This window comes from Carya illinoinensis, chromosome 4 (genome assembly GCF_018687715.1).
Source record: "Carya illinoinensis cultivar Pawnee chromosome 4, C.illinoinensisPawnee_v1, whole genome shotgun sequence".
Taxonomy (NCBI): Eukaryota; Viridiplantae; Streptophyta; class Magnoliopsida; order Fagales; family Juglandaceae; genus Carya; species Carya illinoinensis.
In genome coordinates this window covers 21,683,514-21,705,155 of record NC_056755.1, presented here as the reverse complement: position 1 = coordinate 21,705,155, position 21,642 = coordinate 21,683,514, and the positions used below count along the sequence as shown (strand labels likewise).

Genomic DNA, 21,642 nt, shown 5'->3' with positions numbered 1-21,642 from the left:
AAGGACCATTGATTCATCTTCATTCAGGCGTTCATATTAATTGGACCGAAATAACCATTCTGACCAAAATGTTGGAATCCGGCCGGGATTTAACCTAGTGCGAAACACAAACCTACCCCATGTCGGTTAGTATTTTGGTACGAAAAGCTTCGACCGTTCCGATTGGAACAAAACAGATTTTAAAACTTTGGTGTAGAGAGACTCTAGCTAGCCTTTAAATTTATTGAAGTTTTGTGTAATTATCAATACTTCCCTCGTTTAAACCCTAAAGCGTTTCTCGTTTACGTTAAAAAATCTTGAGGTTAGAGCAACTTGGGCCCTATTTTGAAATTTTTGTGTAATTTGTACCTCTTGGTAAAAATAAAATAAAATTAAGCACACATTAACTTAATTGGATATATATCTTTATTTGTATAGAGGAAATGTAATATTAATATTAGAATTTGACTACTTCATATCTTAAACCATTAATTTTTTTTATAATATATATTTCTATTTTTCAGAGATATTAATTTTCTTGTATATTATTCGTTTGGATATTGATCATAAAATACTTTATGATAAACTTAGTTGTAATTGTGAATAATTTACGTAGTTATTATCGTCTTATACATGAAATTATGTTAACTTGTTTAAATAAATATACGAGTCAGCTTAATCCGTTTATATGAAACAAGTCATGTCTGATTAACTCAAAAAGAGTTGATCATTAAATAGCTTATGTGAGTTATGTTGTATCACCCGTTATTTATATGAATCATGTTAGATTTGAAGGGTTTGACCCGTTTGGTTAAATGAGTTAGGATGGGCTAACTCATTTCGAATACTCATAACTTATTACGACAGACACGCACAAGCCCTTAACACAGCGCCTAAACTTGAATTGCCACTTCTACATCTAGGTGATGAATAATAACTATGATGCAGAGAGATTCGAGTTTGATAATGTCGAGTTGATAGATTCCACATTAATAGTGGTGGACTACTTTGAGAAGATAGACCAACGCAAATATGGCAGGAAAATATAAAGATTCTGGATGTTGGCCACTTCAAAATGGCTCCTACCATGGACTGATTTGCATGAACACCATCTATAGAAAGAATAAATAGTAAAAAATAACACTTTTTCTAATTAACAAATAGGCACTCCCTTGATAACATCTCAAAGATATTGGCAGTATACCCAAAGAACTCCATATGGCAGCAACGCCCGACTCCTCTAATTATTAGTGTTGTCTAAGTACACTAAATAGAACCACATAAGGGAAACGATATTTTCCTATAAAAGTTAACCCAAATGATAACTCAAGTCAAGCTTTATGGTAACCAATTGCTCAATATAATTAACGACAAAATAGCTATATTTGTAATGGAGTGTATCCAAACTAGATCTTTTTCTGGTCTGGTCTGAAACTCGGCAATCTTGGAGGTTATCCGCTCAGATTCAATTACGGATACTAGCTATTGACTTAGGTGTAACAACCCGCTAAAAATTCAATGGTGAAATTTCTATAGACTTTAGAAATCTCGTGAAAACTCTGTAAGTTTTCTGAATCAACTAATCGCATAGGTTTTAGTCTGTCTACATAGTTGGTGTTATCACTCACTATGGTGGCATAAATGCGATTTTAATTATTTGAAGTAATTAGAAGTGTTAAAATATGTTATGGTCTGCGCCACTAGACTCAGTTGGTTATTTAGGATTTTATGGTACAATAACTCATTTTCTTAATTCAGATGAAATACCTATTCGAAACTGTGAATTTAGTTTTAGGGGCACTTCTAGGTTGAGTTTTGGTAAACAATTTTCACTGTAGGTTAATATGAATATTTAGAATTTTTCAATACTAAGTTTATTATGCATTTCTTTGGAGTGAATAGTAACTTGGATAAGCGTACTAAGTGCAATATTTTCAAAATTACAGTGTGAAATATCCAAATTAAGTTAGAGAAGTTTTATTTGGACACTTTGTAAGATCTTAGCCACACATAGTGTATAGTATTAGACACTTGGTACAAAAATGAACCATTAGATAGATTTGTGAAGGAAATCAATGAGTGAGATCATGCCACCTAAGCAAAATTTTTTTTCATCTGATCAACCAAATTGAGCCAGATCAAAGAGAGTTTCAATCCTAATGAAATCCTAAATGGTTAGAATCCAATTGAAACTCCAAAAACTTGGTTAAAACCCAAATCCTAAACGGTTTCCCTAAACTTTGGCCTTCAGACCCTTTTTGATCCAATTTCTGACATTGTATTTAATTACTTGATTAAATCACTTCCACATGATATTAATTTCTCAAATTCTTGTTATGACATCATTATCCAACCTTTTAAACCTTGTAAATTTGATTGGGTCAAGAAAAATTGGATTTGGACTTGATAGTATCTCAAGCCCTAACTAAACCCCATTTAAACCCCAAATTGAAGCCCACTTGGTTGAGGCCCACCAAGGCCCATGAATTTGGCCACCTTGGCAAAAAGTTTTGAAAAAGTTTGCTCCCCCACATAGCAGACCATCCATTGCCCTTGGCTGCTCTCAATAGTGCCTTGATGAGATGAAGAAACCCACATCATCAACCTCCATTCCTCACAGCTTTTGCAGGTAGTCCTTTGCCCCTCACTATTCTCCACTTTATGTCACATAGGCACCTCCAATCAAGGGTCATTCAAATCCATATCTTCCCCCTACAGAAGTCTTGAGTCGTGCAAGACACACTTCCTTTCATTTCATCACTTCTTCACCCTGTTCTTAGAGAGAAACCCAAAAGAGCTCTCTCGGGCAGATTTTTGGGTCTTTTTTCGTAGAGCATTTTGACCCTTTGTAAGTATTTTCACATGATAAATCCTTCATAACAGTTGTTCCTCTTTGCGTATAGTTTCTGTAGATATATTATTCGTATCATTATATGGTCATTTGGTTGGTCAAAAGTATTTTTAACCATGGAAAGGTCATTTTGGGCGTGAAACTGGAGAGTATGTTATGTTTTGGAGTTTTTGACCAAGCTAATGGACATATCTTGGTCCAAAAATTGCATGGAGTGTTTTTAGAATGTGTTTAAGAGTGGTCATTGAGGTTTTGTTGTATGAATAAATCTTTTGATGATAGATTTTCTTAGATCTAGAAACTTGAAAACTGGAAATGGAAAAACAGTTTTTATTTAGAGAAAATTTGAATATTTCGAGGTTTGATCTTACTCTAAAGGTTTTGATATTTTTATATGATAATCCTAAGTCTCTTATTTTCATGTTAGAATATTATTTAGAAGATATTTAATATTAGTTTCAAAGATATGATTTTTCTATGTAAGAGGATTTTGGTTGGAGAGGCCTTTCAAAGAAGGCAAGGTGCTTGGCGTGCTAAAAGGTATGCACAAATATAAAGCACCGAGACTACATGGCTTTCCAATGGCTTTTTTTAAAGCTTGTTGGGACATTGTCAAGGAGGATCTAATGAAAGTTTTTATTGAATTTCACTCTTTTATGAAATTTGAGAAGAGCCTTAATGTCTCTTTCATTGCTCTTATTCCCAAGAGGGCGAGGTCGATGGAAGTGCATGATTCCCATCCCATAAGCTTGGTGAGTGGGGGGTATAAGATCATTTCTTAAGTGCTAGCGAAGCGGTTGAGTGAAGTCATGTGAAAGATCATATTGAAGTCCCAAAATGCCTTTGTGAAAGGAAGACAAATAATAGACTTAGTCCTCATTGCCAATAAATGCCTAGAGAGTAGAGTCAAAGCTGGTATTCTAGGTATCTTGTGTAAATTGGATATGGAAAAGGCATTTGATCATGTGAATTGGGATTTCTTGTTGTATATACTTGATAGGTACAACTTTGGTGAAAGATAGTGTCAGTGGATAAAGCATTGTATTACAATCATCAGATTCTCTATCTTGGTCAATGGCACTCCCGAAGGCTTCTTCAACAGTTCTTGGGGTTTGAGACAAGAGGATCCACTTTTTCCCCTTTTATTTATTCTAGTCATGGATGTGCTTAATAGAATGTTGGAAGGGGTGGTGGATAGAGGTTTCATCTCAGGTTTCTTGGTGAGTAGCTCCTGGCATGGAAGCTTGACAGTCTCCCATCTTCTTTTCACTAATGATACGTTGATTTTTTGTGATCTGGATCTAGATCAAATTTTCTCTCTAATAGCACTTCTACTTTGCATTGAAGTTGTATTTGGCCTTAAGGTGAATTTATCAAAGTCGGAAGCAGTTCCTGTTGGTTCGATCAATAACTTAAGTGAAATGGCTACCATCTTGGACTGCAAAGTTTCATCCTTACCTATGAAATACCTTGGACTTCCTTTGAGGGCCCATTATAAATCTAAGGTAATGTGGGAAGGAATTGTTGAGAAAATTGAAGGCAAGCTGGCGGGTTGGAAGAAAATTTACTTCTCTAAGGGCTAGAATATCACACTTATTAAAAGTATGTTATCTAATCTCCCAACGTACTTCATTTCTTTATTTCCTGTGTCTGCAGGGGTGACAAATAGACTGAAGAAGATGTTTCATGATTTCTTATGGGATGGGATAGAGGATGCAAAAAAATTTCACTTGATTAAATGGGATAAAGTATGCACCCCTTTGTCTTGCAATGGGTTAGGCGTAAGAAAATTGAAAACCTTCAACAAAACACTTCTTGGAAAATGGTTATGGCATTATCATCAAGAGGGAGATGCTCTTTGGAGGAATATTCTAGATGTCAAATATGGGAGCGTTTGGGGAGGTTGGTGCTCTAAGGAAGTAAGAGGGGCTTATGGCGTGAGAGTTTGTAAACTTATCTGGAATGGTTGGGATGATTTTCTCGGTAACTATAGGCTTAAGGTGGAAAGGGGCACACAAATCAAGTTTTGGCACAATATTTGGTGTGGGGATATTGCTTTGAAAAATGATTTCCCCTCTCTTTATAGGATTGCATCATATCAAGGTTCCTCAGTGGCTGACAATATGTACAATACTATTGATTCCATTCATTGGTCTATGAGATTTACTAAAGCTGTCCAGGATTGAAAGGTGGGAAAATTACTTATTTCTACAGTGTGTTATATGTGCTGAAACAAAGGGCATGAGGGGAGGACAAATTAGTCTTGACACATACAGGAAACAAGAAATTTTTAATTCGATCATGCTACAAGGCCTTGACACCTCACACCTTCAATGCCTTCCCTTGGAAGAGCATTTGGAGGAGCAATCTCCCATCAAAATTGCTTTCTTCGGCTGGCTGGCATCCCAAGGTAAAGTACTGACTATAGATAAGTTAAAAAAGTGTGGACTCTATGTAATAGATTGGTGCTTCATATGCAAATACAACAGTGAATCAGCAGATCACCTTCTTCTTCATTGCGAAGTAGTTAAGGTATTATGGGATGAAATCTTCACTAAGCTTGGTATTGCATGGGCTATGTCTAGGAGGGTGATAGATTTATTGTCTTGTTGGCAAGGGATTCATGGCAATCGCCAGATCACAGCTATATGGAAGATGGTGCCTTTATATTTAATGTGGTGCACATAAAATGAAAGAAATAGCCGCTATTTCGACAATAGGGAACGCCCTCTAGATGGTTTTAGGGCTTTTTTCTTTTATAGATTGTTGCTTTGGGTCTCTTCTATTGTATTGAATGAAATGAGTCTTAATGACTTTTACGCTACTTTCTATAGTATGTAGTTTTTGTAATTAGACTCTTTCTTGTATACTTTATGTATACTTAGACTTTGCCTATTTATGTGAATTAATAAAATCTATTTTTACCTATCAAAAAATAAATAAATGATTTATTAACTCATAACTTAAAACTTTAAAATTAAAGCCCTAACTGAAACCCTAAACTCTCTCTTCAAAATTATCACTTCAATTCTTCATCAATTCAACTCCAAACATCTCAAATATTATCCCACCTTCATGATACACTAACTACACAAAATAAATTAACCCAAGTTTTACATAGCAAAACCAAGATCCCTAACCGCTTGTTCCCAAAACTTTTTACCATTCAATCACACATATAATATCTATAATCACAACTAACATGAGTACTATAAATTAAAAAGTTACATAAATTTAGAAAAATAGAAAACTTACCAGTTTAAGTCCTCAAAGCTTGCAAAATATGCTAATAGTTTTTAGGTTGATGGATTTTGTCGACGGTTTTTCTTTGGAAAATGCTTGGGTTACATAGAGTTGGTCCCGAGATATTTTTCTGATTCATATTTTTTATTTATTGACTAAAAAATTATTTTTTAATAATATTGCATTAAAAATATTGAAAAATAGAAAATAAAATAAAAAGGGATGGCCTTGGAGAATTTCTTAAGCTACACCTAGGCGGCTGTAGAACAATCTTTTGGTGGGATATGGAGGTAATAATAATCAAGAGATCAACACAAAAATATATGAAATTTATGGCAGATTGGGAAGAAAAGAGAGCTTCGATTTTTTGGTCCTAGAAAATATATTTTTGCGCTCAACCCTAATTTTATTGATTTATATGTTTATATTATTTGAATAATTTTATTTTAAATATAATTTAATTTAAAAGATAATTTTAAAAATTATCTTTTAAATTAAATTAAATTATTTGAATAGTATATGATGTAGAGATTTTAAAATAAAATATTTCGTATTATTTAATCCGATTTGATTATTACATTTATTATTATTGTTTGTGGGACATTGCCTAAGATTTTTATTTTTTGAAATCAAAGATATTTTTGGCTGGTGTATGCTTCAACAGTTCGAACTCTGCTCCTAAACAGCCCGGTCTGTGTCTTATGGCCTCACAATATATGCAGCCACAGTTGAAATTTTTCTCATCCATTCCCTGACAGTTCGGCCTCCCATTCCGAGCATACGGTTCGTCAATTCCAACCAGAAGCCAAGCAAGAGGACATGGTCTCCATCCTTCTCCCGGAACCTCTACCCGTCTGTAACCCCCGCGCCGCTGCCGTGGTTCACCGTTCATTCAGTTACCACTTGCCATGCCCTCTCCTATTGCCTCCCGGAAGGAGACTTGTATCGGTGCCCACCCATCGTTTACTGGGTTTCCGGAGGTCCTTGGCTCTCGCCGCCACTCGCACCTTGATGTCTAATTCCGTACCCGTACGTTATCTTCTTCCTTGTTCGCCTCTCTGTTTTTTTTTTTTTTTTTTTTTTTTTTTTTTGGGTATTTATTAACGAGTCTTTATGAATAATAGTATTCGCCTCGTAATCTTTTTTTTAATCTCGGGTTTTTTTTAATGCTTATTTGTAGAGCTGTATGAAATGGGTTACGGTTTTATCTACAAAATTCCACTCTTAGGCTGCATTTGGACGTTCAGCTCAGCTGAACTAAGTTAGTTCTTTATGAATAGTAGTAGATTAATACGGTAAAGTGAGTTCTGTGAGGTTTATCTAAGATGAGTTTATATGTGTTTGGATGTTAAGATGAATTTAGTATTATTTGTGGAAAGTTAAAAAAGGTCGTGGATCTGTAAATAGGTATTGAGTTGAAAAAATTTATAGATCTCATGTGTAAAGAAATTTTGAATTAAGATGAGTTTAGTGATTTGAGAATGTGTGTTTGGATATTAGACTCGGTTTAAAATTAAATCAAACTGAATTGATCTCAATGTGGTCCAACAACCAAACAGGGCTAAGAGACCCAAAAATACATTGTAAATTGTAAGAAGGGCATTAAGTAGAAGTTGCGGTACATTATGATTCATATTGTTTGCAACAGATTTTCAGTCGCAAGTTAGCACAAATTAATGGCGAGGAGGCTAGTAGTCGTCTAGTCAAAAGTTTTGAATAAGAAGTATATAATAAGTTATGTATTTGCATGCTCAACCTTTTTACTAATGGTGGAACAGAAGAACAAGTATGATTTGGATGAGTATATGATGATTTCCATGAGCTTATCCTTCTTGTACATTAACTTGTTAACATTCAGCCAAGAAGTGGAGTATACACCGTTGGTGAGTTTATGACAGGAAGAGAAGAATTGAATGTGGTAAAGCCTACGACAACAGTGGATGAAGGTAGTTTGTTATCCCTGGATTTACAACTCGTCCTATGAAAAGGATTTAATCTTCTAATTTATGAGCCTTCATGCCAACAGCACTGAACGCTCTTGTAGAAAACCGAATCACTGGCTTTCCTGTCATTGATGATGACTGGAAATTGGTAAGATGTGCTGACCCCTTCACAAATCATTTGTATATTTTGGTCTTTGGATATACTGGCTTAACTTTATGGGTTTTGGATGTATTTTAAGGTCCAGTATCAGACATTGCAAATGCTTTCTAATTCCATATGACCGTATATTCGAATTATTGAGGACATTTTGAGTTCAGTAGAAGAACTAGATATTCCAACTGTGCCCTCAGGTTCCCAAATCCAGGTGTCACTTCCCTTCTCATCTCTTTAAAAGAAAAAATGAATTGTTGAAAATAGAAATTTCACCTGCTTCCCTGAGATAGAGAACTTTCCTTCAATTTGTTCAACATAATGTCAAAACCTCTTGCTACGCTCAAACAAATATCCAGATTCCAAATCAAATTTTCTCATGCTGTTTTGTCTGTACTCATGCATCCGTAGTTAATTTCAGTTTCTTGACTTCTCTATGTTTTCTTTTGCAAATGCACATTGTATGAATGACGTGATGTGGGTTGGTAAAACATATCCGGGAATGATTTTTGAATGTTCTCTTAAAACGCAGGTCGGTCTTGTTTCAGATTATGACTTACTGGCATTGGACTCCATATTAGGTTAATTTCCATCCTATATTCTGCCTTTTTAATGTTTCTAAGAAAATATTTGTTGGTGTTATTCATTTGTATAAAAGCACTCCTTAAGAGGCTTTTAGTTGCTAGCCTTGAACTAATTATCCTGTAAGAGGGAAACTGTTGGCTTTAAATCAAGATATCCGATTTGGTGGGATAATATTTACTATTTTTTCATCTTTTTATTTTTTATGGTTTTGTTAATTGCAAGAAGAGAGAAGCTTTTTCTGTTTTACAATGCTTAAATTAAATGCTTCAATGGTTTTGGAAGTGATATCTCCTTGTGCCCCACACAAATGATGGGACATTGGTTGAAACTAGTACAAACGAGTTAATATTTCTCATCAGTAGATGATCATAAGAAGAGTTGTCATAACATTGCTATTTGTTCTTTGTTGGCACTTAGAACTTGTTTTTCATACTCACTAATTAAAGCCACAAAAGTATAAACCATGTTGAGTATATTACTTTTCTGAATGAAACTCTTTTTTGAAGAATCATTTGAACTTCTAGACTTCAATTTATGTGGTGCGAGAGGAAAATGATGTGAATGCATGATTTGAATTGTCTTCTTTGAACAATCTGTACTGTTAGTTTCTTACATGATGGGTTTGATATTTTAAATTAGGTGGCACGCCAAATGACACCAGCTTGTTTCCTGAAGTTGACAGCTCTTGGAAAGTATGGAGAGCCTTCTCTCTCTTAAAATGAATTTATATATTCATGGTTACCCTTTTCTCACCTTTATTTTACATATGTGGTCTGATGAAGATTCTGTTTTCAAAACCATTATTGTTTATAGTATATCCCAATACAGTGAATAAAAGGAATTTCTCAAGATTTTCTTTTGTTGAGTAGAATAACAAGGACAGAAGAAAATAGGGGCAATACCTATAAATAAAAAATAAAAGAAGAAAATTAGGGGCAAAATGATTATTAACTTGCAGAAGAGATTGTTTTTCCTCGTCTCTTTGATGGACACAGTGCCTCAGAGCTGCAACCATACGCATAAAGAACTGTCCAGTGGATTATTTGGGGCTGATTCTTTGGCTGAGTAAAAATTGTCACCCCTTGCCTCAACCATTGTAGCTGGGCATATTTATATAGGAGTAGCTATGTATTACACTCCTATCCCACTTTTATCCCACTTTGTAGATGTGACACTTTTCACAACCCTTGGTTCATCTCTTATTTTGAAAAAGAAATTCAAAGGTTGATGGATAATGTACCTCATCATAGTGGGATAAGAGTGGGATATTTTTCATTTATATAGTGACTGCAAACTGATTGAATTATGCCCCAAGGATTCCATGGCCCCAAGATGATCATTTGTGGGGCACAGATTATCCGCCTTTTTCTGTATGTTATTTTGGCTTTCACATCTAGCGGCTTTACCCTATACTTAGAAAGTGATTTTTTGTTTAGGTTCTTTTTTGGTCTTCTTTCGGCACATTTTACATTTAACTTCTAGACAAAGGGGGGTTGATTCACTCGTGTGGATCATAACATGATAGACGTTAAAAAAAGAAGAAGAGAGTGAATCTGCTATTCAACTCAACCAAACCCTAACTTGGTAGTTCCTTATATTTTAACTATTTAGGCTTTACCTTCAAGATCGGTAACTTTCATTTATCTGTCATATTCAAGTGTTATCTGGCCATGTTGACCACCATATTTTTGGGTTTTCTTGAATCTTTTTACACTTAATTGAAATAATTCTTCCCTATTGCTGTGCATCTTTTGGATTCAGTATATGAGTTCCATCAGTCATTTTCCCCTCAACTCATCGTCATTGCTCAATTGCTTTTATACTTACAACACTTCTAGGCCCATGAGCTGGAGTCCCAATCCAAAGTACTTTAGCTCTTTCTGTGCCCACTTTGTTTAGTACTTCTACTGCTGTGATTCGTCTTGTCTGTATTTTGAGTCCCTTGTCCGTGCCTTACGGGTTCAGAGCAATGTGGTGAAGCATTATGATACAATGACCTTATTAAAGAAGTGCAAGATGCAATCAAGATGTGGATAAATTGGGAAAGCAGCATGTTTTGTGTCTGTCATTTCTATTTGCTAAGTGGTTAATAAAGCATCTCTGGAATACTGGTTAAAAGATTTTTCAATTTCTTTCCTTTTAATAGTTAGATTGTCCAACCTATTGATTCTCTAATTGCATATATATCACTGCAGACTTTTAATGAGATACAGAAATTGCTCAGTAAAACCAATGGTAAGTTGGTTGGTGATTTGATGACACCAGCCCCAGTTGTAGTTCGTGAAACCACTAATCTTGAGGACGCTGCCAGGTTCTTTTCTCTGTTTGCACTTTCTCCACTTCCTTTACTACTGCTTCTTCCAGCTTTCTGAATGGCTGCAACTAGAATGACAATTCTGAGACGGTTTATCAAATTTAGGATATTGCTCGAGACAAAATATCGTCGGCTTCCAGTTGTAGATGTTGATGGTAAGCTGGTAAGTAATTTCCCTTCGAATATCACCCTTATATCTTTGCCATGCTGTTTACCGCTTCTTAATTACCCACCTTGTATAACCTACAGGTTGGGATTATCACAAGAGGAAATGTAGTTAGAGCTGCCCTTAAGATAAAACGTGCTAGTGAAATGAAGGCATAAAATTTAGCTCTGTGGTATGAATCTGAGGCTGTCCGATTTGGGAAGCAGGAATGAGTCTATTCATTCAAGCTCTTGAGACTGTTGAGAGGGAGGTCAGAGGATCTCTCAGCTTCATTCTATATACAATTTTTGGCTTGTATATGTATAAGACCACTGATGTGATTGTTATACGTAATTACCAAGACCAAGGTTGTTGAGGTACCAACAATTGTTCTGAATTTCTCCTTCCAAACACTGATGAGAGATAGGTCAGAGGATCTCAGCATCTTTCTATGTACAATTTTGGCTTGTATGTGTATAAAAACACTGATGTGATTGTTACTCTGAGGTACCTACAATTGTCACCAGTAAAATAACCTTAAAATATCGATGCTATTGGATGTGTTCACACGTGTAAAGCCCGCGTACCTATAACAAGGTTGATGATATTTAAAAAAAGTGACGTAGTCAATCACATTAGTGAAGTATATAAAAATTATGTAAAAATTATTATATAAAATTTTTGCGTAAATAAAAATATCAACTCGATGAGAGTTTAACTCGATTCTCTTATTTAAATTATGATCAATTATTAAACAATACAATTTGAATAGAACTTGGCTCAACTCATATAAAATTTGAATAACTTTATATTTATTATTTTTATAATATTATCTTTATATTTTTAATATTTAAAGAGATCAGAGAAAATTATGTCCTAATAACTAAACAGGATATTTCATTTCTTATAAATATAAATTATTGATATATATACGTATACAGTTTATAAAGAAAATTAGCTAAAAAGAAGTCCGAATTTGTTTGTAAATATTTGCTGATAAATTTATAAAAAGAAATATAAGTAATCTATTTTATTAAAATGAAGCAACTTTGAACATGCTTGAAATCGCTTAAGATTAAAATGGGCTGTTCGTAAATATCGATAAAAAGTTGAAACTAACTCGTGTTCGAATAAAAATTAAAAGAGACTTGACCACCCACCATTCGCTCGAACTTCATTCATTAATACCCTCATCTAACAAGCCGTACTATGATTTGGAATCATTATTTCCAGAATTTAATGGTAAAAGAAAGACCTTTTTTTTTTCTTTTTTTTTTTCTCGCTTTGAAAAGGATAATATGCATAAAAAGTACGGGATATTTTAGTCATTACACATTATAATGCCAAAATGCATCATGTTACTATCCATTTTATTTAAAGTTAAGAGATGTGTCATATAGGGTGAGTTATAGAATATTTATTAAACATTTTATAATGCTTGGAAAATTCACAAGGATATTTCTAAAGTGGGTTAATTTCTGTATCTTTTAGAAATTTAAAAAAAAATATTTTTTGATAAGTATTTGGTATGAAACTTCTGAAGTTTGAGTTTATTTAAAATTATCCTTAATTAATAAAATATTAAAAATTCTATATACAATCGTTTTTATGCAATTCATTGATGTGATAGGCTACATATTAAAAAAAATTGACGTAATCAATCACATCAATAAATCGTATAAAAAATACACAAAAGTAACTTAATATAGTATTACTCATAAAATATAGGAGAGGGTGTGTATCCACCAATAAAACCAAACCCGCACAACAGTTTTTGGACTGATGATCGTCCTTCTATAGCAAATACATATTATAGATCTGCAGCCCCCACAGTTTCCTATGGGGAGAGAATCTTGTTAAATAATTTGATAATATCTCAAAAAGCAGGTATTAGCCGCTAATTAGGGAGCAATCCTCTTGTCCTCTAGTGAAAAAGGCATAGAAAGCATCGACTAAACATGGATTAACAGCCAAATCAGTCGAGTCAAATAACCTTTTCATGGGAACTGGGATCTGGGTGTAACCCTCCTTAAGCAAGCAGCTTGCCAATTTCCCATTGTTAAAAGCACATATTTTTTGGTCATTTTCACAGCCATCTACATGTATACCATCTGAGAGATGACTAGAAATAAACCCCACCGACCAAAGGTCGCAGGGCATCATCATATCTCTCTCTCTCTAGGGTACCCCACATAGCAGAAAATACCTAACTCTGCAAAAATCTTTATCACTTTTAGTACTTGTCAACTTTAGTGGTTAGCAGCAATTAGCATGGCTCTTTGCGCCCAACTGCTGTCTCTGCACTCTGCAGTGTAGTGGAGGCCACTCCTGTTTTGCCTCTCCTCACTCATACACACACTCCTTTTACCTTCTTCCCAAGTATCCATTTTTTGAACTTTCCTAATTCCCACCAACACGTTCTATCTCACTCAACTCCATTCATAAACTACAAATAAGACTCCAAAAATAAAATAAAATAACTCCAAACATGCTAATAATTAAGAAGGTAAAGCTAATATATATTTCCCACTTTTTACAAAGGCCAAAATTTCTTTTGATTAGAAAATAATAATGCTAACAAAAGTTAAAGGGATAAGAAAATAGAAGCCAAGACAAAATGTACAGAGAAGTACTAAGTACTAACAGTAGCAGAGGCCTTCACATTAAGGAAGAGATGGACATTCTCCTCTAGTTCCTCTCCCAATCCCCGTCCGAATCATCCGGGTCGGGCACCTTATTCAAGTCGACTCGTTCCACAAACCCACCACAAGAATTAAACTTGGTCGTCGCCGCCACCGCCGCTGCCGCCGCCGCCGATGCATGCTGATGATGAAGACGATGATGCAGAGCCGTCTCCAGCGCGTCGACTTGAGCTCCGACCTCGGTCGCCTTCTTCCTTATCGAAGCCGCAGACAAGTCACCGCTCCCCAGCGTTTCACCGGTGGCCAGGAACTCGGGGAAATTGAGGCGAGCGGAGGGTCCCCTGAGATAAAATACGGCGGTGTCGTAGGCTCGAGCAGCAGCGACGGGGGTGGAGTAGGAGCCGAGCCAGATCCTGGAGCGTTTATTGGGCTCCCTAATCTCGGCCACCCACTTGCCCCACTTCCTCATCCTTATCCCCTTGTACCGTTTCTCGCACATCTCGACAACCCCTCTCTTTCTCCTCGTCTCCCCTCTCTCACCTCCAACACCACCTTCCATCTCTGAACTCTCTTCCGAAGCACCTCTGTCTTTCTATCAAAATCGACTCGTGAATTATAGAGGGAGAAGGTGAATCTTCATGAAAATATAAAAACTAAACGAGTAAAAGACACGGCAGTGCCATTTCTTGAGGAGGACACAACGAAAGGGAGAGGAGCTTTTATTTCATGCGACGGAAGTTGTCATCTGGGTAAGCCTCCACGTTCGTTTTAATTCTTCCAAAGGGGAAAAAACAAAATAAATAAGTGAGGGTCCAAAATTCACCGACAAATGCTCTGTGCCTTTTTCTTTTTTAAAATTATATTTACAAAACGAATAGTTGCGGAGGATACACCTTCCACCGATCATGAATCATGATACGGGATTATTTAACGAGTAATATCATATATATATATATATATATAGTCGTAGATTATAAAATATCATATAATTATTTTAAAAAAAAATGATATTTATTATTAAAAAATTAACTCTTTTTTTTATGTAAATATAGTATTTATTTATTTTTTTAAATAATTATATGATATTTGAATACTCACGACTGTAACTATTATTTCTTTTTTTAAAATTTATAAATATAGTTATTATATTTTCAAATTGATCCATCATTCAAATTATTTAAATAATAAGATTTGATTTAAAATATTTAAATTTTAAAATTTATTTTTTAAATCAAATTACCTCATATTAACACTTTATTAGGTGTGTTCGAGAATAGAATTTTTCTTATAAATATAATTTAAAAGTTAAAATTTTGTAAATTAAATATTATTAAGTCAGTAGTGTAACATTGTAGATGGTGTATCTTCCAAGCGACTTGTAAGTATATAATTTTTTTCTCTCTCTTTTCTCCTATGATTGGAAGAAGAATCTTGCTTGAAAGTGGGTTTGAGAGCATACCTTCCACAACTCTGACGTGAAATAACTTAATTTGCAAAATAAATTTAGAAATTAAATTTTTTGCAACTCAAATTTTATTGTGTTAAGGCATGGAAGATTGGAATGCATTTTTTAATTTTAAGAGAAATGATAGCTGCAATCCTGAATGCATAAGTGTCATGCAATCATTTTGAAAATAAATTGATTAATTTTTTAATAGTAGCCGACTCAACTCTATTTTCAAATGACTGCAATGTGATTGTGCATGCGCACTCTATAACTATATGTACCATTATCCTACTCAAATTATAATATGTTTAGTGGTGGATAACGAAGACTTTGTTGTATAATAATAATTATTTTTAGAATTTAATTGATTACATTAAAGCGCTAATATTAAATTTTATTGAGAAGAATTTGGCATTTGTGGAAGAAAAGGATTTGGTTTTTGATATATTTTAGTAAAACAAAAAAGAATAACAAAGTATCCATATGATGGGGTTTCCGTTTATCTAATAAAGTGTTTACATAATATAATTTAATTTAAAAAATTAATTTTAAAATTTAAATCTTATAAATTAAATCTTACAATTTAAGAGATGTTGACGGTGTGTTTTATACAGCCACTTAAAAATAGAATAATTATAAATGCTACTTTGTCACTCATTTTGACTGCTTGTGTATTTAATTTTTAAAAAAAAATATTTTTTTACTTACTGATTAAGAAAGTGACTAATAATATATTAATATTTTTTCTATGTTTTAATTATATTTAAAAAGTGTTAAAAATATGAATAAAAAATTAAAAAATTAAATTTTGCCTAGAGTCACGCCAGCTATCATTGATGGGTGGCACCCTAACAGCACTCATTATAATTTATGTCATCCCAAGTATATAACGTTGTTTATAATCTAGGGATATTAAAATTAAAAAAAAAAAAACTATTTATCATATTTTTATTATTATTATTTCTACATTCCTTAGACATTAATCATTATATATAAATAATAAATAATAAATAAATTTCACTCATTTTAAAACACAACGAGGTAATGAAAGGATTATTAAAATAATATATAATATATAATAAATAAATAACACATCCATCAGCCTATGTCACTTTGAAATGATCAAAAGAGAAAGTGGTAGGTTGTTGGTCGGTGGATGGATTCCGTTAGGAATTGACTTTCCCTCTACGCACGCAAATCGCAATTACCGATTTGAAGGGCATATATAAATATATATTTTTTTATTGCCTATTATATAATATATATTGAGTGGAGCTCGGAAGCCTAATTTCTTCTTTTATAATCATAATTAATTTTTTTTATTTAGAGTTTTCTTACGTATAACTAAAGTTACATATTAATCTGTATATAAATAGTTATTTTTTTATATTTAAAATTTAAATTAGTATTATTTTCAATAAAATTTACTTTTTAACTAATCATATTAAGTTGATATACATATTAATATACAGTTATACTTGTAACTAGATTTTTCTTTTATTATGCTCGAAAATGCATGTCTTTTACATAGAAGTGAGGTTGAAAGTTTTTTTATTTTTTGGGTCTTTTCATCCATTTATAAAAATTTTAGGTTTAAAGTCATCCCTATAGCCTACCTACTTTATTTTTGTAACGGATCGATATTAAAGTTAAAAATTGAATATAATATTATTAAAATAAATTTTGTTAATAGCATTTTTATTTTAAAATTTAAAAAAATTAAACTGTTTATTTTATTTTATATAAAAATTTTAAAAAAATTATAATAATTAAATGAGATGAGTTTAATGAAATTGTAAAAACAAACTAGAGTTGTCAACTTCTGGTTTAATTCAACACAATACAAAATATATAAATATAACCATATATATCATGAAAAAGTATGAAAAACTCATTTTTTCTTAATAGGATCTATATTAAGACAACAAAAAATGTTAATATAAATTGAGTTGGTGGCCGCAGATTCCGCATTTTATGAAAAAGGCTAGGGAGTTACTTAATTATTGTGAATTTGGGTTTATAAAAAATAATGTCTTTAGGGATATAGGCAAGCTTTTTAGCTTATATATATATATATATATATATATTAACAACGAATTGATTAATGTTACTTTTCACGAGTAGATCGATCACATTAATCGTGGTTGCATGCAGGAAACAGTGAAGAGTGAAATATTATATATCTCCTTTATGTCGGACTGCTTGTTGTTTTTCATGAGAAAATATTATTTAAATTCACCACAGATTAATGCATGGACATTCACTTGCTTTACGCGCGTTGCATGAAATTGGGGAGCAGAACAAACGAAGGGACATCATGGTAGTACAGATGTTCATGTGTTGTGTGTGTGTGTATATATATATATATATGCATGCATGCAGCTAGCATGTGGAGAAGACTCCCAAGTCCCAACACTAACAACAAAGGCATGCATGCAAGAACTAAATGGTTACATATATACGTGCGTACAATTCAATAACGAAGATCTCAGACCGTACGTGCATCCTGGCTTCTTTGAAGAGATAAGCTGTCCACCACTCAACTGCCACGATGCCGAGATCCCGTCACATGATTTTCTTCCATAATTTTCTCTCACTGTCTTTTGTATATGCATTACTTTCCATGTATAGGATAATAGACAGCCATGATCTTATCATTTATAGCATAATAGACAGCTATGATGTTAGTCGTTGTACATAGTTGTATATATTCGTTAATCACTCTTGTAATCTCTATTTAAGATGAATATAATATCAAAGAACAAGCAGGTTAGCTTTTTTACATTCTTTACCTTTTTTAATAAGAGTAATGTTACGTATAGTTTTAGAATATGTAAATTTACTATAATCATTTTGAAAAAGTATAATGTTTACTATTAAAAAAAGTTTTATTTTTTTATATGAGCCTCGTATTCTTTTTTAAAAAAGATTACATAATATTTACATACTTAACGACTATAAATATTATTTCTCTTTTAATAATAATAACAATAAGTAAACAAATAACTTGAGAAGCAAGCAGTAGTGGATCGATGCATATTTGATGATGAGCTTCTTTTTTTTTTTTTTTCTTTTTAATTTTTTTATTTTATGATACATTTGGGGAGGAGAGGTTTTGAACTCCAGATCTCATTTTGGAGGCTGGGGCAATACCAGTCAAGCCACTTACCTTTGGCAATGATGATGAGCTTGTTTCGATATGCATGCAACATAGGTGTGCAAATCATATTAACAGGTCGTGTTCGTGTTGTATCAAGGCATGTATATTATACCATATGGATAAATCCGAACTCGACCTGTTAAGTTTATTGGATCAAAATATCAAACCTTAACACGACCCATTAATATAACGAGTCATGTCGTATCAATTCGTTTATGTAAATAGATTGAATAGACTATAAATTAACTAGTTTGATTTGGTTAAATTTAGTATAGTTTTATATAAATATTAAAATAACAATATCTATAAAAATTATAAAATTAACTATAAGTCCAAAATTACATTCTAAACAATAAAAATATCAAAATTAAAATTCTAAAAATGTTACTTTTAGGTATAAGGGTATATAATTATAACTTTAATTTTTTTAATGCATCATAACGTGTCAAAACAGATTGAACTGTTATCAACCTGTTCAAACAATCGTGTCTTAACGAATCAACCTGTTTTGATCCAAATCGGTTAAGACTAAAGTTAAACTTGTTATTATCGTATCGTATCGTGTTTATATTAAATTAACAGATCGTATCACATATTGTTATCTTTAATGTAGCACAGTTTTATTATTATGAGATGACAAGAGGTCACTTCTTGAATCATGACTATAAATAATGTACGAAGTGAGCAGTCTTTGGGGAAGCTTAATTACTGGACTTTATTAAATCAATATTTAATTGGACCATTAATTAAAAGAAGTTTTGACTATATATGTACATGCACCTTTCAAAAGGTTGAAACAATTGACAATATTTTATATATAAATATATATACACAGAGAGAGAGAGAGATCAAAGATATGCACCGAATGATGAGGCGACAAGCTAGCTAGCTAGGCTAATTGTAGAGGCCTTGTGACTGCAAAGAAGTCATAGCTACGCGTGGAAAATTTAGGATGGAAGCCATGAGCTTATATGGATACATTAATTTTAAGATAGTTTGAAATCGAGAGAGGGAGTGAAAAGGGGTGCATGCATGCATGGTCGTCCGATTAATGATTTAAAAGTCAATTTTTAGGTGAGTACGTACTTGGAATTCGTTGAGGTTTGATTCTCATCTTCTCCATAACGTTACTGCTTTTGCATACTCATACATTGAATGAATCGACATGCTTAAGGACTTAGGGTTGTGGATATTTTTGTTGCCGGGAGCAACAGCTAGATTTGCTCAGATTATTCTGGAAATGTAGACTTCTTAATTCAAGTTTTTCTGTACGAACTCCACGGGAAAGTTAAAAAGAACATAACATGTGCGGTATTACACTTCTTAATGTTGTTGATCCAAACAATAGTAATGAATTCTTTTAGATCTAAATAATGAACTCTTTTAGAAGAGATGAGATTGTATGTGAATAATAGTTAAATAATTTATGAATAGTGGTAAAATATTTGAGTTAAGATATTTTGGAAAATGATAGAAAACGTTTAATAAAAATATTAGTAGAATATAATTTTTGTTTTGTAATTTAAAAAAATTGAATTGTTTTTTGTGTTTTGTGTGAAAGTTTGAAAAAATTGTAATGATTAAATGAAAAAGTTGAATATTTGAAATTGAAAAGTGTTTGTGTTTATAATGTTTGTTTGTTTGTTTTTTTTATTATTTTATACATTTGTTTGTTTGTTTGTTTTTTTCTTTCTTTCTTCTTTTTTTATTTTTTGTTTTTTTTTTGCTACATTTGGAGGAGAGGGTTTTGAACTCTAAACCTCCATTTTAAAGGTTAGGGATTATGCCAATCACGCTTCAAGCCTTTAGTTAGTATTTGAATATTGGGATAAGGTAGAATAAGATAAGATTAGATAAGAGGCTTTAACATCCAACTAAGACCGGAAAAACGTGTTGGCAGAAGACAATACTTTTTATGAGATAGAAAGTGGTATTGGCACAACCCAAATTCACGTTATGGCCAAACACGCAAATCAGGCTTTTGATGCTTAAAAGGGACAAGTCCGCTAGCCAAACGACAATACCTTTTGTCTTGCACCACGTTGTAAGAATAAAGACTCATTTTCTTACTTTTTGGGTTGGAAGGGGTACTCCACTGTAAAGCTAACCTTCAAAGACGGAAGGGGTACTCCTCTTTATTCTATGCCTGAACAAAAGCTAACCTTCAAAGAGTGTCGTTCAGTTCAGTCAAAACTACTACTACAACTAGCACCTGCATATATGCACTCTCCGAAGACCACCACCAAGGTTGACGGAGGAGCTCTCTAGCTCTTCCATTCTTCCCCTTCTCACAGCCAATACCCTTCATTCTAGTCAACCCCTCCCCCTTTTTTATAACCATTTTCCTACATTTTTAGGTATTTTATTTTCCACTTTTGTAGAGAACTTTGTACTTTCATGTAGTCCCGGTCGACAACCTGCCTCCGGTTGCCACTACCCAACACGTGCCCCATTGACTTCTCTCTCCTTTTGTTTTCAGCAAGGGAATCATTGCCTCCAAATGGTCAAGGTGTAGGCCACACGCATGTGGACCTCATCAGCCCCTTGCTAACCGAAGTTTACACAACCCTTTGGTCCCAAACACCTTTCACGCAAACCTTAGAAAATAATCCTTTTGATCACTAAAGTTTGGTCACAAAAACCCACTTCTCTTGTAGTGAGTAGTCTTACATCACTACCTCCAAATGGTCAAGGTGTAGCCACACGCATGTGGACCTCATCAGCCCCTTGCTAACCGAAGTTTACACAACCCTTTGGTCCCAAACACCTTACACGCACTTGTCTTACATGATCTTCCAGCTTGGTTGCCTCCCTAACCAGCTGCATGGCATGGCACCCACCATGCACGGATCATCACCCGATCTCCACTAGAAAAATGCACAACGACCCCACTCTCTCCCCTAAAACACCTCACCTCTATATAATATGATCATCAGCCAATCTATGATGTTGCTCGATCTCTTTTTTATTTTTATTTGTAGCTGCTTAAAGTTAATCTATCATGTCTCTTTGGCGTCTAGCTCTCTTTCCAGCTTTTGAAATGTCAAGAAGTGATTTTTGTCCACCTACTCTATCAAGAGTGTAGAGGATATGGGATTAGGGATTTTCAAACAATGTCTTGACAGTCGAACACAACGGTACGCTTCCTGTCACGGATTTTACCTGCAATAGATATTTCGGAG

At 33.6% G+C, this 21,642-nt stretch overlaps 3 protein-coding genes across 3 annotated transcripts; 2 read left to right on the top strand and 1 right to left on the bottom strand.

Moving 5' to 3' along the window:
* Positions 1-3,987: 3,987 nt before the first annotated feature.
* On the top strand, positions 3,988-5,016 carry LOC122306358. The gene is made up of 2 exons (XM_043118787.1): positions 3,988-4,369; positions 4,487-5,016. The coding sequence occupies exons 1-2, from the start codon at positions 3,988-3,990 to the stop codon at positions 5,014-5,016; spliced, it is 912 nt and encodes a 303-aa protein (XP_042974721.1).
* Positions 5,017-6,710: 1,694 nt separating this feature from the next.
* Positions 6,711-11,721, top strand: LOC122307651 (CBS domain-containing protein CBSX1, chloroplastic-like). The gene is made up of 8 exons (XM_043120670.1): positions 6,711-7,102; positions 7,932-8,019; positions 8,100-8,164; positions 8,700-8,748; positions 9,392-9,444; positions 10,948-11,063; positions 11,172-11,229; positions 11,316-11,721. Exons 1-8 carry the CDS (start codon positions 6,893-6,895, stop codon positions 11,388-11,390), a joined length of 714 nt encoding a protein of 237 aa, XP_042976604.1. The 5' UTR covers positions 6,711-6,892; the 3' UTR covers positions 11,391-11,721.
* Positions 11,722-13,706: 1,985 nt separating this feature from the next.
* On the bottom strand, positions 13,707-14,626 carry LOC122307554 (ethylene-responsive transcription factor RAP2-10-like). Its single transcript, XM_043120480.1, has one exon. It carries the CDS (start codon positions 14,410-14,412, stop codon positions 13,900-13,902), a length of 513 nt encoding a protein of 170 aa, XP_042976414.1. The 5' UTR covers positions 14,413-14,626; the 3' UTR covers positions 13,707-13,899.
* Positions 14,627-21,642: the final 7,016 nt, after the last annotated feature.